The sequence below is a fragment of the Sturnira hondurensis genome, unplaced genomic scaffold (assembly GCF_014824575.4).
Source record: "Sturnira hondurensis isolate 20B ecotype Veracruz unplaced genomic scaffold, ASM1482457v3 Scaffold0018728, whole genome shotgun sequence".
Taxonomy (NCBI): Eukaryota; Metazoa; Chordata; class Mammalia; order Chiroptera; family Phyllostomidae; genus Sturnira; species Sturnira hondurensis.
In genome coordinates this window covers 9,422,164-9,438,777 of record NW_028091359.1, presented here as the reverse complement: position 1 = coordinate 9,438,777, position 16,614 = coordinate 9,422,164, and the positions used below count along the sequence as shown (strand labels likewise).

General features: G+C 38.7%; 1 protein-coding gene across 1 annotated transcript in view; it reads left to right on the top strand.

Moving 5' to 3' along the window:
* The first annotated feature begins 2,767 nt into the window (after positions 1-2,767).
* Positions 2,768-16,614, top strand: part of ABCA6 (ATP binding cassette subfamily A member 6) — a 54,168-nt gene continuing 40,321 nt past the window's right edge. The window contains exons 1-8 of the mRNA XM_037069764.1: positions 2,768-2,985; positions 3,349-3,409; positions 4,052-4,152; positions 5,641-5,836; positions 7,053-7,214; positions 8,795-8,898; positions 11,257-11,483; positions 15,945-16,086. Of these exons, the coding sequence (XP_036925659.1) occupies positions 4,057-4,152; positions 5,641-5,836; positions 7,053-7,214; positions 8,795-8,898; positions 11,257-11,483; positions 15,945-16,086 (927 nt within the window). The 5' untranslated portion in view covers positions 2,768-2,985; positions 3,349-3,409; positions 4,052-4,056. The remainder of the gene's footprint in view (positions 2,986-3,348; positions 3,410-4,051; positions 4,153-5,640; positions 5,837-7,052; positions 7,215-8,794; positions 8,899-11,256; positions 11,484-15,944; positions 16,087-16,614) is intronic.

Sequence of the window (16,614 nt, the reverse complement as noted above, 5' to 3'; positions counted from 1 at the left end):
TTGCCTCCCACGTGTCCCTGGTCAGAGGATCAAACCCATAGCTTTTCGGTTACAGGATAACGCTCCAACCAACTGAGCCACACTGGCCAGGGCAATTATCTCCATTTTTATGGATGAGAAACTGAGGGGAAAAATTAAGTACGTGGTACAAGGTCACATATCTATGGCAGAGGCAGAATTCATACCAAAGTTTGTCTCTAGAGCACATACACTAACTGCAAGGATGCTGTCCTTAAACATGTTGCTACACAGGGAGAATAAATTCAGGTCCTGCTCCTGTGTCCTGGTATCTGAGATGTGCTACATATGCTTGTTTTGTTTTGTTTTCTATAGAGGGTATGTATTTTTTAATCCAGAGACTGGCAAATATTGGGTTGGCCAAAACATTGTTAGACTGTATTGTGATAGCTGTCATTATTAGCATGCATGTAAAAACACTTATCTAAATTGGTGAATTTTTGGGTAGCTATTTTAATATTGAAGATGGAGGAAACTATGCAACGCTTTTGGTGTATTATGCTTTATTATTTCAAGAAAGGCAAAAACACAACGGATGTATGAAAAAAGATTTGTGCAATGTATGAAGAAGGTGCTATGACTGATTGAACATGTCAAAAGTGGTTTGCAAAGCTTCTTGGTACTATTGACATTTGGCCAAATAATTCTTTGCTGTGGGACTGTCTTATGCATTGGAAAATGTTTAGAAGCCAATAGCAGGAGATAGCTAACATACTCAAAATATCCAGATCAATAAAGTTATAGGTGAAAATGAAAAGTGTCTTTTATTTTATGGAAAAAACTAAACAGGCTTTTTGGCCAACCCATTAATGCATCCTTACTTTTCATTGGGGTAGGAAGTGAACTGTTTCTTGTCTCTATTTCTACAGCTGAACAGTTCTGTGAAGCTTCTGGATTCAAGCAGAGATAGGAAGTCCAGCTTCAGAATCTATCAAGCACCAAGTTCAGGTCACAGGCATCTAAAAACACCTTTTTATTTTTCTTTAGATTTTATTTATTTATCTTTAGAGGGGAAGGGAAGGAGAGAGGGAGAGAAACATCAATGTATGGTTGCCTCTTGTGAGTCCCCTGTCAGGACCTGGCCTGCAACCCAGGCATGTGCCCTGACTGGGAATCGAACCACGATCTTTTGGTTCACAGGCCCACGCTCAATCCACCGAGCTACACCAGCCAGGACTAAAAATACCTTTTAAACTACTGGATTTCTGACATACTGCTCACAGTTCCAGCTTTAATTTCCCGTCTCACTTTTTAACACCTGGGTATGTACATATCTTTCTCTTTGTTTCTTTTGTTGATTCTTACTCTCTTCTCTCTGTCTTTTTCTTGTTTTCTTTTAAAGTTTGGTTATATATCTGAACAGCTAATTTAGATCTATTTTACCCACCATTTCCATAGATGAAAGTTGGGCGCATCTCTAACAAGTCAGGTCAGATTTATGGGCTAATCTCCAGGTATAAACATGAAAAGCGGCCCTCCAGATACAGACAATCAGAGTAAATAAGTCAAGAAAAAGGAACACAAAGAATACATTAAAAAAATCAATGACAAAAAGTGAACCTAGTAAAATATTTAATCTAAATAATTATTGAAATTGCAGTTGTGAATTTCAATGTAATTGTAAGAAAGGCAGGGTGGGAAAATGATTTTTTAAATAGAATATATAGGGTGTAAAACAACAGTAACAACAAGAAAACTAATGGAAAGCCTGACATATGGTTCAGGTGATTGAAAAGAAACAGGATTTTTGTTCGGACCCTTGACCTATTACTGATAACACAATTTTAACAGTGTTTTTGGCCTTCTACTCCCCCACCAATGACAAGACGTTTAGAACATCTTTATTACCTTTGGGTTTGCCAGATTTAAAAGTAAGAGACGTGTAATATTTCACTGTTGACTATTTTTTTTTGAAAAACAGAACTAATAACCAATGAGAGAAATGTACATAAATAATTTCATGGTTTTAATTTTTTAAATTACCCCCCTTTTCTCCAGAACATCTCTTAGTTTTATGATTATTAACATCTGTGGACCAGGAGGAGCCATGTCAAATATTTGAGATTTCCCAATTCATGGACTTTGGCTTCCTGTTTTGCCCTTTACTTTGGTGGGTCAAGAAAAGTTTGCAACTCTTTGCAGGGAGAGATAAACTATGCAAGAGCAGCTGAATAAATTTCAGGTTGTTTGCCTGGCTGTCATGCATAAAAATTGACCTGAATCTCTTTCTTTTAATATGCTTTTTAGACTTGAGCGATCTATTTTTATTTTCTTCAGTTGCCTTAAGAACTTCTGCATCCACTATGAACAAAATGGGGAAAAGGAATTTCTTTATTCTTCATTTGTCCAACTTAAGTGTCTCACCAAGCCAGACTATAGATTGCTTCACTTTATTAGGCAACAGAAAGTTCAGCTCCAGCACATTCTGCCTATTTCATCTAACTTAGTCAAATATATTATTGGCAATTTTGTTTAGGCATTAGGAATGAAAAAATAGCTAATGATTCCTCATGCAAATTTAACTACTTTGCTTACTTATTGTTCTTATTTATTGTTCTTCCCTCCATCTTTATTCCTCATGTCCGTAGGGCTAGCTGCATTTTCCTTGTTTACCATTGTCCCCCTTATCCCTGGAGTTGAAAGGCCAAGTGCACAAACACAGGGTTTGTTTTATTCCCAACCAACCACAGAACAGTTATTTCCCTGCAGAATAATTGGCTTAGGGAAGAAAAGGCAGAAAACAAAACAAGTTCATCACATGCAGCTTGGTCCGACTACGCCCCTCTTTAGCAACCAGCCTGGGTTAGGAGCTGCTGGGAGTAGACACCCATTTAAGGAATAAATGAAGAAGAGGCAGTAACGAAATTTTAATCTCTGCCTTAGACAAAAAAAAAAAAAAAAAAGAACAAAAAAAAAGAACAGTGCTTTGAAAGTGTTTCCAGAGTACTTTTTCTGATTTTCCTGACAGTAAGTACAGCTCTGTTTTGTTGTGCTATGCCAGATATGTGGGTGGACGCTGCTGAAGTCAATCTGTTTTTCAGATGTTTCTAAATACTTGTGTGTTTTATACTGAAAACCTAATGATGAAATTTTTCTGTTTTTCCCAACCAAATGTATTGCATAGATACCAGAGTATATAGGAAAATAGTAAAATTTGTTTCTGTGCTCATTGTGGGAGAATTCTCTGAATTTTTTGATGTGCAAATCTAAAATGATTTAATTTTGAGGTTTCGAAAGTTGAAAAAAATGATCTCTGTTGGTTTACTTGCAAACATTTGACCAAAAATTGCTTTCCCATGTGATTTCTTTCTTTTCTTTCTTTTTCTTCAGAAACTTAGTTTGTAGTTTGTTTCCTCAGTTATTAAAGGACTTCTGAATTCAGAAAATTGAGGTAAATTGTTTTATTCTTCGTGTGTATCAAAATAAAGTTTCAAGTAGTTTGACTTTGGGTTATTATCCCATGGCTCAACTGTTTTCATAAAAGTAAGTAGTTCGAGTCAATTTAGAAGGTAAATACCACAAGAAAATATTGAGTTAGGGTTACAGCTAATGGACATAATGATTGAGATGAACTTAAGTAGTTTCATAATTTAGTATATGAAGTTTGATGTTAATTTGATGTAAATTCTGGGATTTCCATTTACATGCAAAGAATAAGAAGTTATTAATCAGATGAGATACCATATAGATACTTTATTCCTATAGTTGGATTTCTGTCATAAAAGGTTGAAATGTGAAGTGTCTTACAGGTCCTGATATCTAATGGTATCCTTTCCATTTGGGACTTTGTTAGTGTAAAACATAATAGTCACTTTCCCTCCCCAGCATTACCTACCAAACAGCTCACAGTGTGTAGATTTCATGTATACTTTTACAATCACGAGTTATTGAAATACTTTAAATCCATTTTTTTTCACTTCTTAAAGGTAGGAAATTTTTCCCCCCAAATATGATTAAGGCTCTTCTCATGACACCTTTTTTCCTGGTTTATGCTCCACCATGTTTACTTCTTCCTTGTTCATTTAATGACCAGGCTAAATGCATAGGAAACAGAAAAGCGTGTGTCAACAAACTCAAGCCCTTCTGTACAAAAATCTTCTTAAGAAATGGAGGAGGAAAGGCGACAGCTTATTGGTATGTTTGAAAGTTTTTCTCTTTCTGCAGTGAACATTATTACATTTCATTTCCTAACAGTTCTCTTATTTTACACTCTAAGCAACAGACTGGATTTCTTGATTTTGAGGTTGTTTCTAGTTGTGCTTGTTGCATAGAGAGACTCACAGCAGTTCTGAAAACAGTGTAAAATTGTAAAGGTATAAGCATTTACTCATTTTTTTAAAAAGGAGATTAAGTAAAAATTTATATGATGAATCATAACTATTAAATCTGCTCTAATTTGCATGGAATAAATTTAGAGTCAAGAAATAATAAAAGTAGTGTCTAGCAGAAAGTCAAAGAATTCTAACCTTAGGGACTGATTTTCAAGGCCATGAATTATCTACACAGGGACTATTTCCAAGAATTATGACCAAATAACACCGCTGGTTTTCAGTTCGAATTAGGTAAGTGGCTGTCTACAGGTGACAGCCCCAAATCTCAGTGGCTCTACAGAACAGAGGTTTATTTTTATTTTTCATTCTTTTCACAGCCTAAATAAGATTGGCAGTAAAAGTGAAGTAGGTTGGGTAGGTGAAGGGGTCTTTTCCATGCAGTCGTTCAGGGACCCAGACCTCTTCCTCCAGGGATCTGCCCTTTCAATGGGTCTCGGAGACCTTCTCCACATCCTCTGCATCCAGTCAGAAGACCAAGAGGGAGAGGGACCTAGACAGGGAGACTAAGAGAGGTGTCCCACCTGTGGCCTGCAGCCCGGTGGCCACGTGTGGCTCAAGATGGCTATGAATGCAACCCAACACAAAATTGTAAATTTACTTAAAAACTTTTTGTTGTTGTTGCTCATCAGTTTTCATTAGTGCTTGTGTATTTAATGTGTGGTCCAAGACAACTCTTCTTCTCCCATTGTGGCCCAGAGATGCCAAAAGTTTGGGCATTCCTGCTAGAAGGTTATGCTCCATGAGCTAGGCCTGAAAGTGGCCTATGTCACTTCTGCCTACATTCCACTGGCCAGAACTTCATTGCCTTGTGCCACTTCATTTCCAGAGGCTGGGGATATAGTCTAGCATTGTGCCTAGCAGGAAGAGATTACTGATATCAGTGAAACACTAGACGGTCTGTACCATTCGGCTCCTTTCCATTTTCTTTGATTTCCAACACAAGGATATGACCAGAGTGTCATTATTTGTCACCAGGAACTCTAGCTGGGATAATCTGTGTCTCAAAGACTTTAGAATCAGAGGCTCATGCATACAGAGATTGTCATCCTATTAGTTTATTGGATCGCTTCTACATGATCTAATGGAATGGTGTGGTTCTAATATCGGAGAATGATATATGTGGCAACTGTCTCAGTGTATGTCTTTCGTTGGGCTCCTTTCGTTCTGAAGGAGAGCAAAGAGAAACCAACACTATGGTGAAACTGGAATTTGTCTTTAATTCTTTGTTGCCAATTGAGCTCTTTAAAGGAATGTAATCTAAATTTGTTCTTTTTTTCTCTCTGTGTTATAGGAATGGGGGTTCCCAATACTTCTAGGACTGTATATGTGCTTATTTTCATATTTTAAAGAAAGTACCCAGTTTCCTGAAAAGCCTCCTGAGGAGCTGGGAAGGATAGATAAATTTAACGACACTCACATGCTTGTGTATATGCCGATCTCTAATAGAACTGAGCAGATAATGAATAAAATGGCCTCTATATTTAAAGGTAAATGTGCTAATGACAAAAAGTTACTGATATCATTTTATATTTTTTGTAAGATGTGTATATGTTTGATTTAAAGTTACAGCCACCCATTGTGCTAATTATTTAGATTGTTAAAATAACATAGACATTTGGTTAGTTTTTTTTTATTTCTCTCACAACAATTAGCCTATGAAACCCCTTTTCAGCTTTATGGGATTCCAATTTAGGGAGACCTATATTTCTATGAACTAAAACAATAGATTTGTAGTTCCAGATTTGCAGAATAGTGTCTAGGAAGAATATGCCATTCATGAATGGGGGTGTTCTTAGCACAGAAATACAATGGTTAAGATTTATGACTCAGGGGGAAAATCTAAATAAAGGAAATCAAGTCATGGTTATATTAAACTATACTTTTGAAACTGTGAAAAGTAAGGATGGATAATCTAAGTCAAAGAACATGTACAAAGGATCCAAGGACAAAGACAACTGGGAGGAGGACTAAAAGTGGAAGGAGGGGTTTGGCTAGGGCAGGGGAGAGTAATGCGGTGGGGAGGGGGGAGCAACTGTAATTGAATCACAATAAAAAATAAAAATAAAACCATAAGGAAAATCCATGCTTGGCGCAATGTGTACACATTTTGAGGTCACCGTATAACTGAGGTAACCAAAGTGTGTCGTTCATTCACGGGTGAGCCGGGTGCAGTCGGGCTGCCTGCTTTTGAACCCTCCATTTTTAACGAATGAAATTGCTGGTTGTTCAGTATAGAGTCGCTTTGTGCTCTTGGTTCCTGAGTAAGGCAAAGATCATGAGATGCTCTTACTATAGTAACTTTGATTTCTTTATTTTTTTAAAGTTTTTGCTTTATTTATTTATTTAATTGTTTCGCAATTACACTTGTCCCCGTTTTCTCCCCATTACTCTCCCCCATCCTACCCAGTAACTCTGATTTCTTATGCATACTTATTCTGGCATAACCTTTTTATGGACCTAAACCTGCCCTAAGACTTATTATTAAGAGAAAGCACTTAATTCTCAAGCATGTCTCCTGACTCTAGAACCTAAAACATTAAAATAAAAATTTCCCCGTTGCCTTTTGGGATAAGTTTTACTTAAGAAAAAAAGATTCTATTTTAGTTCTAATGAAAAATGTATGATGACATAGTTGACTATTGCATTCTGTTTTGGTGGAATTCTAACCATCTTTTATACCTATTTTTATTTTGCAATTCACAGGAGCCACAATCATTGGGGTATCAAATGAAAGTTCTATGGATAAAATACTTCTAGAAAACATCCTAGAAGCAGTGGGAATCGTCTTTAGTGACACTTTATTTTATAAGTTGAAATTTTTTCAGGGACACGGCATTCCATTTATGAAGGAAGAACATTTCTCAGGTGATTCTCCATCTAAAATATCACCATGGGGTTTTTCATGCTGTGAACAGGAGGAATGGGTGGGGGCAGTCAATAGAGCAGCTTTCAATGGCACTTGAGAAACTTAAAAGCACGTTTGATGGATCGACTTTTTCCAAGGTCAGTCATGATATCCAGCTAGAGGATGATGATCCAAAGATCATGACTTCCCCAGCATCTATGTGCGCCCATATACCGAGGGTCTATTAGGTGTTCAACATTTCTCTTTGCCTTGAAGATTGAAGTGAAAAAATGCAGAGCTTGCTAGTATGAATACATGTATATATTCATAGATATTCAGTGAGCTCACAGGTGCATGCTGTGAAGGATGTGGAGGGTGATGGAAAGTGATACGTCCCAGGCTAGCAGTATAGACATATACTGAGCAAGTACAGAATTGATAAGTGCAAGAGCAGGCAAGGTCCTTAAAGGGACTTAGACCAGGAGTCCCTAATATGCTTGGAAATAGAGAAGTGCTATCTGGAGAAGTGATATTTCAACTAATGTCAGAAGGAATAGCATGTGTGAGGTGCTAGGGGCATTGTGTTTTATGTATGAAGGCTCTGAGGTGACAAAGGACATCTGCTAATGTGCATAGAAGGAGAGTAGTGTAACAGCATAAAGAACACAAAAAGGACTGTGATGGGAGAATGAGGCTGAAGGTACTCAGGCCCAGGTCCTGTGGTGTCCTTTAGTCCTAGGGCAATGGAGAGCCATCCAGGCACTTTAATCAGGGCAGAGGCATGATTAGATTTCCAAGCATCAGGTACAATCTGGATATAGCCTCAAGAATGGATTGCAGAGGAGTCAGGGAGAATGCCATAAAAGGTACCAGTGAGCTGATGGTGGCTTAGACCAGAGTGGAGGCAGCATAGCAGGATGTAAGGAGCTTTGAGGACCCCTTAGGAAGCAGAATTGAAGTGACTAATGGAATTGGCGGTTTTCCCCCATTCATTCACTGAGGGTCTACTATGTGTTCCACATTTTTCACGACCTTGAAGATTGAAGTGAACAAAACGCAAAGCCTGCTGGTAAGAATCATAACAGTCAGGGATAGGGAATGAAAAAAAAATTCAATGGACACTGCCAGGGGGTGATAAAGCAACAAAGTAAAAGGAAGCAGGGATATAAGACAGAGACCGAAAGAGCTGTTTTAGATATTTTTATTTATAGTGGCCTGGAAAGACCTCTAAAATCAGTTTGAGAAGAGATTGGGATGGCGGAAACGAGTGAGCCATAAATTCCTCTGGAGGGAGAGCGTTGGAGCACAAAAGAAGTCCTAGCACTGGAGTGCATTTAGCATTTTCAGGCATAGCAAGGAGTCCAGTGAAGCTTGCTTTTTTTCCCCCTCTCTCCCTCCCTAAGCCTCCCTGTGCATGCTACGGTCTCCATGAACAGAGTGGCCTCATTAAGAACTTTCCTTTGCTTTTTTTTTTTCTGTGTGGTTAAAGGTTCTGACTGGTGGAGCCATCTCTAGATTGTTTTCTCTTGGATTCCTGTTGCTTATTCTCCAAGGGCCTTCACCCCGTAATGTTGATTCTGCTCTTCTTTGTGCTTTACAGCTCATTGCTGGGAGTCCAGTTACCACTCAACATGTAACTTGGCCAGATACTTGTATACAGGATTTGTGACTTTACAAACTGCAATTAACGCTGCTTTTATAGAAGTAAGGAAAGTTCTAATAAATACTTCATTCCAGAAGCATCAAGATTTTGATAAGAGGTTATATATACTCGGGTTTTCCCATGGTTATGTATAGAAGCAGGTATGCAAACACTGATATGGGATTTAGGCAAAGGAACACATTGCTTTTTTTAAACTAAACTTTCCAGTAGTTATGGAATGAGAGGGAGTTGCAAAAACAAGGTCCAGGGTGGTCTGTGTGCCCTTCACCGGGTTTCTCTAAATGGAAATAGCTTACATTTCCACTGGACAATTTTAAAACCAGGAAATTGGCACTTCCGGCCAAGATGGAGGCGTAGGTGGAAACACTGTGCCTCCTTGCACGACCAAACTTTTACAACAAAGTTTTAGTAACAAAAATGCAGCCAAAACACAGAAAATTGAGCTGTATGGAAGTCAGACAACAATGAACCATTCAGCCAGACCAGTAAGAAAGGCAGAGTCAGCGGCCAAGCAGGGTTGGAGCGAGGTCGGGCAGGAAAGATCCACCTGACTGGCCCAGGAGTGCAGGTGGTGGTTGGCAGATCCCAGGCATGGGGTGGCAACAGGCGGACCCAGTGAGGGTGCAAGGCAGCTGGCTGATTGCAATCACACATTCGCATGCAGATAAACCAGCCAAAGGAGCGAACAGTGAGACAGACTGCGCAAACCAGGGCCCCAGTGATGGAAATTAAAGCATAAAAGCACCAGTTGGAAAGACTTTTGGGGCTGAGGTGCCAGGAGAAGCTCCCAGGCTCACAGAGAGTTTGTTGGAGAGACCCACAGGGTCCTGGAGGGTGCACAGGCCCACACACCCGGGAGCTGGCACCAGGGGGCCTGGTTTGCTTGAAAGAAGCAGCAGAGGGGACCAAAATCCAAGAGACAGCAGAACAAATGCCATTACCCCTTTCTGAATCCGCCCCCCCCACATATAGCGTCAAAACCCAGCAACTGGGTCACCCCACCCTGGTGAACACCTAGGGCTCTGCCCCTCATACATAACAGGCGCAAACAGACCAAAACATTATGGCTCAAGAACAGCTCAAAGCCTCAGAGCCAATACTTCTAAGAGAAGTGACCAAGAGATAGCCAACCTATCAGATGCACAGTTCAAAATACTGGTGATCAGGATGCTCACAGAACTGGTTGATTTTAGTCACAAATTAGAGGAACAAATAAAGGCTAAATTCAGTGAAATGAAGGGAAATGCACAGGAAACCAATAGTGATGGAAAGGAAACTGGGACTCAAATCAAGGGAGTGGACCAGAAAGAAGAAAAAATGACCAAACAGAAAAGAATGAAGAAACAAGAATTCAAAAAAATGAGGAGAGGTTTAGGAACTTTCAGGACATCTTTAAACATTCCAACATCCAAATTAGAGGGTACCAGAAGGGGAAGAGGAACAGCAACAAGTGGACAACTTATTTGAACAAATAATAAAAGAGAACTTCCCCAGTCTGGCAAAGGAAATAGACTTCCAGGAAATCCAGGAAGCTCAGAGAGTCCCAAAGAAGTTGGACCCAAGAAGGAACACACCAAGGCACATCATAATTACATTAGCCAAGATTAAAATGAAGGAGAGAATCCTAGAAGCAGCAAGAGATAAGGGGACAGTTACCTACAGAGGAGTGCCCATCAGACTGTCAGCTGATTTCTCAAAAGAGACCTTACAGACAAGAAAGAGCTGGAAAGAAGTATTCCAAGTCATGAAATCCAAAGACCTACGTCCAAGATTGCTCTATCCAGCAAAACTTTCATTTAGAATGGAAGGGCAGATAAAGTGCTTCTTAGATAAGGTCAAGTTCAAGGAGTTCATCATCACCAAGCCCTTATTATATGAAATGTTAAAGGGACTTATCTAAGAAAAAGAAGATAAAAAATATGAACAGTGAAAGGACAGCAAACTCACAGTTATTAACAAACACACCTAAAACAAAAGCAAACTAAGAGGACAGCTAGATTGGGAGCGGAACTATAGAAACGGAGATCACATGGAGGGTTAGCAACAGGGGAGTGGGAAGAGGAGAAGGCAGGAAAACATACAGAGAATAAGTAGCATAGACGGTAGGTAGAAAACAGACAGGGGGAGGGCAAGAATAGTATGGGAAATGTAGAAGCTAAAGAACTTGTGATATGTGGACATGAACTAAAGAACTTGTGCCACTTGGCTGGGGGAAGGCATGTGAAGGGTGAAGGGGAATGAAGGGGGGGATAGGACAACTGTAATGGTATAATCAATAAAATACATTTTTAAAAAATACATAAAACCAGGAAATTGACTTTGGTACAATTGCCACAGCTTATTGATTTCACCAGTTTCTCTACTTTGAATAATGATTTTGTTTGTTTAAACACTTTTAGATCATGACAAATCACTCTGTGATGGAACAGTTGATGTCAGTTACTGTTACAAATATGAAGACATTACCTTTTATTGCTAAAGACGTCCTTCAAAATGAGATGTTTATTTTCTACTGCTTGCTTTACTTCTCCTCATTTGTATATTTTGCATCACTCAGTGTTACAAAAGAGAGAAAAAAGAGTAAGCATTTGATGACAATGATGGGTCTCCAAGATTCAGCATTCTGGTGAGTGACTGGTTCAAATAGCAGTGATGAATAAGAGAAATGAAGAAGCAGTGAAAAGCCGTTACTGTTCCAGAACATCATGATTGAAACTTAATACATTGGCTGCTTTTTCTTCTGTTCTGACTTTTCGATTTAGCCTTTCTGAAATTTTGCCATGCAAAATAGTTATTATACCTTGCTGAGCACTTTTTCTGTGGCAGAGGACAGAAAGCTAACACTGTTACAAAACTGCTGTTCACACCCAAGGGAGTATACCAGTTGCCCAAAGTCTGATGGATAATGAGTGCCAGAGCCAGGCTGCAACCCAGGAGCCCTGATTCCAGCTCCCCAGCTGGGTCTGCCCACAGTTACCTTTTGATTTCTGGAGAGTCCTTTGTGTTGCAGAAAGTATAATCTCCTAATGGCTAGCCTGTGTTCAGGGATTTGGTCACCAGGGATTTTTCTTTTCTTTTCTTTTTTTTTTGAGCAACTAAATATCAGATGTTGGGCTTTAAAAGAGATGGCCTATGTAATGTTCCCAGCACATGCAGTGGGTAGGCTGGTGTACAGGAAGGGAACTTCCTTCATACATTGATATATTTATATTTTTGTCCTATTCCATGAATAGTTTACAGTGAGTATGAAAGTTTGAAATACATGTGTGTATGTATCTGTGTGTTTGTATTAAAATAAAAACAAATAATTAAAGAGTAGAAGCCAAAGACCTAGCAAAAGAATAAATAGATCAGATTGGTAGCTTGAAGCTGCCAAGACACCTACAATAGAGCAATCTATAATACAGTTAATTACAACATCCATACTGTTTAGTAAAAAAAAGAAAAATAATCAATTACTTTTATCCCCAAAGAAACCCAATATTTTTCAATAGTGAAACCTGGGAGGTATTTTTCTGTACAACCTCTGTATCAGGAAAGTACTCTGTGAGGATGTGTAGGTAGCTCTCTGGAACAGATGAGGAGCTATTTACTGAACAATCTTTTGTCAGATGCATGTTCCCTGAAATAAAAGTGTGGTCCAGGAGATTTTAAAATTTCTATAAATTGTGTTTTACTAACAGAGTTTTGATTCTGACATATATGAAATGTGAAATAGACAAAAAGGAAGCTGTGTCTTGCACTAGAAAAGAAAAAGGAGAAGTGTGTTTTTGTAGTGGAACTTTGGGAAGTACAAAAGGATGGGTGGAGTCTGTTAGGAGGGAAGAGAGGGGGATCTGTGTTGAAAAGACCCTCCTCCAGCCTAGGGCCTGTCTTTCGGGACTGCATCTCTGCAGTGGCCTGGAAAGGGCAGGACCAAGTCGGCTCTAGACGCAAACTGGAAAGGCATCAGAGAGTGAGATGTGGATCCGTCTCAGGAGAAATGCTCCTCCGTATGCAGGAACCATAACACTCAGCAAGATGAATATATACGTAACTGTGTGAAAACCCGAGTATATATCACCTTTCATCAAAGTCTTGATGCTTCTGCAGTGAGCTTACAGTATTTATTAGAACTTTTCTATCTTTCATAATAGCAGCATTAACTGCAGTTTGTAAAGTCTCAAATCGTGCATACAAGGACTTAGCCAATGACCGTAAATATACAAATACATCTGTATGTATTTGTATGTTTACAACATACATTTAATGTATAGTAAATATATAATAACTATAATATATAAATATATAATATATATTTAAGGATATATATATATATATCCTTAAAACTAACAAACAAAAAGATTCTGAAACTTTTTAAATTAAATACAGAATGACTATGACAAATAAATCTTGGCTTCTTAACTTTTGCAATAAATGTGAAATGTGATCAGGATTTATTCTTTAATATGACATTTGAATTGCTTTGTTGTTATAAGAAGGTTTTCCTGAGTTTAGTAACCTCTTCCCCTGCCCCATCCCAGTTCTTCAGTGAGTTCCTTTTTCTAGGTAATGTTTTAATTTCCTGTGTTTGTCATCCCCTACCCTGTGGTTTTTCAATTACTATCTATTACAGTTCCCTTATGTTCTCAGGAAGTGGCTTATGCAGATGCATTATGCTTTTTCAAAAATGCTGTTTCTAATGCATCGCTGTAAGGACATGAAATTTAAAAAGAAGTTTCATAGCCATATTTTTTCTAGTATATCTACTTGGGCAAGGGACACAAACAAAAAAAAATAAACGAATGAGACTACACTAAAAAATTATTTTTTTGCCAATTAAAAATGAGCAAAAGACCTGAATAGACATTTCTCCAAAGAGGACATACAGATGGCCAATAGACATGTGAAAAGATGCTCAACATCACTAATCATCAGAGAAATGCAAGTTCAAATCACAATGAGATAGCACCTCCCACCTATGAGAATGGCTATCACCAATAAATCAACAAACAACAAATGTTGGAAAGGATGTGTAGAAAAGGGAACTCTTATGTACTGTCAGTGAAAATGCAGATTGGTGCAACCACTATAGAAAACAGTATGGAATTTCCTCAAAAAACTCAAAATGGAATTACCTTATAAGCCAGTGTGGCTGCTTCTGGAAATATATCCAGGGAAACCCCAAACACTGATTCAAAAGGATATATGCACCTCTGTATTCATTGCAGTATTGTTTAGAATAGTCAAAATTTAGAAGCAGCCCAAGTGCCCCTCAGTAGATGATTGGATAAAGAAGCTGTGGTGCATGCCCATAGTGGAATACTACTCAGCCATAAAAAAGAAGGAAATCTAATCTTACCTTTTGTGACAGCATGGATGTACCTGGAGAATATTATGCTAAGTGAAATAAGGCAGTAAGAGAAAGACAAGTACCATATGATTTCACTTAAATGAAAATCTAGTGAACAAAATAAGCTAACAAACAAAATGGAAATACAGTCATAGATACAGAGAACAGACTGACAGCTGTCCCAGGAAAGAGAGTTTCAGGGGCTGGGTAAAAAAGTTTAAGGGGTTAAAAAGAAGGAAAAAAACCCCATAGACTCAGACAACAAGGTGGTGATGACCAGAGGGAAAGGTGACTGGGAAGAGGTAGAAGAGGGTAAAGGGGGGAATAATGGTGATGGAAAGAGACTTGACTTGACACAATATCATATATAGGTGATGTATTATAGAATTGTACACCTGAAACCTATGTAATTGTTTAACCAATGTCATCACAATAAATTCAACTAAAAAATAAATCTTGAAATTCTCAAAAAGCCACATAAGCAATAAACATGTTCGTTCTACTGGGACATATTTATGCCAGCTCCCAGTTTGAGTACTTTTGCTATTGTGTTCAGCTGTTGAATTCTTTTTTTTTTAAGATTTTTTATTTATCTTTAGAGAGGAAGGGAAGGAGAGAAGGAGAGAAATATCAATGTATGGTTGCCTCTCCTGAGTCCCCTGCTGGGAACTGGCCTGCAACCCAGGCATGTGCCCTGACTGGGAATCAAACCGCGATCATGTGGTTCGCAGGCCCGCGCTCAATCCACTGAGCTACACCAGCCAGGGCTGTTGAATTCTTACTTAGGCAATTTTATGTAGAGGAAAGAGCTCTGGACTGAGCAAAGGCCTGTGGCTTCATCTTAGCTTTATTAGATGGTTCTATTCTGTTGACCTGAAGAGGTCCATTAGCTAATAATAGGGACTGAAGTTTACTCACCTGCACAATGAGAAGTGTGGACTAAAACACTCTATAGACCTGTTAGATCTAAGGTTGAGTATTATTTCTCAATAAATACCTCATAAAAATGTGACCACCAGCGTATCTAAAGCAAAACAGTTGGACTCTTAAGGCATACCATAATTTATATCAGTTTAAATAAAGAAATTATGAATGGGAGTGGCAAGAATGGAACGGCTTAGTGGAGCTGGAATTTCAATTTTCTGCTGGGAGAGAGGGTGGGGGTGCTGCTGGCCGAGATCCTCAAGAGTGGCCAACTTGTCCTCTGCCCGCCACGCTTCCATGGCGACCTACTTGATTAGCATGGTCAAGTTTCCATACAATTCTATGATTAGAACACTTTGGTAATCAATAAAGCTGAAGATACAAAATGCTTATTCCTTTAATTCAGCAATTTTACCCAAGAGAAATTGTGCGTTCTCCCACAAAAAGACAAGTATAAGAATGCTCTTAAAAACACTGTGTCAGAAAAAGAAACAACCAAAATGTGTATGGGCAGCACTTTGGGATACACTCATACAATGAAATATTATATAGCAGTGTATGCTATTGTACATGTTGATTGATAAAGGCAAGTTGTGGAAGAATCCATATGGGATGATACTATGTACACAATGTTTGTACTTTTTATATAGTATGTGGATACAGAGCTGGCACTCAGCCAGTAGGCACAACCATGCCAATGTATTACTAATATTTTAATTAGTAATCTAGATGGCAGGTACGGGGGCAATCATTACATTATCCTTTAGATATTTTGCGTGTTCAGTATTTCATAATAAAATTAAAATAACTGCAATAACTTTTTGTCTTTAGGTTCTCCTGGAGTTTAATCTATGCTGGCTTCATCTTCATTATTTCCATAATCATTGCAATTATCATAACATCTGCCAAAATTATAGTCATGACAGGCTTCATGGTCATATTTACACTCTTTTTCTTATATGGCTTATCCTTGGTAAGTTCCTGCAATGGTGACCACTTTCTCTGCATTAGGTCTCAGCCGTATGCAGCAAAAGGGGGATCAGCAGGCTACCGCAGTCCTTTCTTTCATGTCCATTTTGGGTGTGCACGTTTGAGAAAGTCTCTGAGTGTGAGAAAATGATGTAATCTAAGGAAAGCTGGGCCTCTCTTTTAGATAAAATCTGAATTAATGAAGTCATGCATCAAAAAGAAAAAGATTATATTGACTCTAAATTATCTAAGACCTTTGTAGATGGTTAATGAGGGCGCCTTGAGGAGCGAACCTATCTTTTCCCCCAAACTTCCCCCTACACAAGTCTTCTCCCTCTAGTATCCCACCTTGCTCTGACTTCTCACGTCACTCCTCTCTGTCCTCTGAACAAAGAGCCTCTATTTTCTCCCACATGTCAGGGTGTTTTCTGCAGAAGGTTATATAAATGCTCTTTAATACTTTGATTTCTTTCAATCTTTGTAAGTCTGCATCTTCAGCCTTCCCTCAGCAATTCTTCCAGCCTTCCCCAAC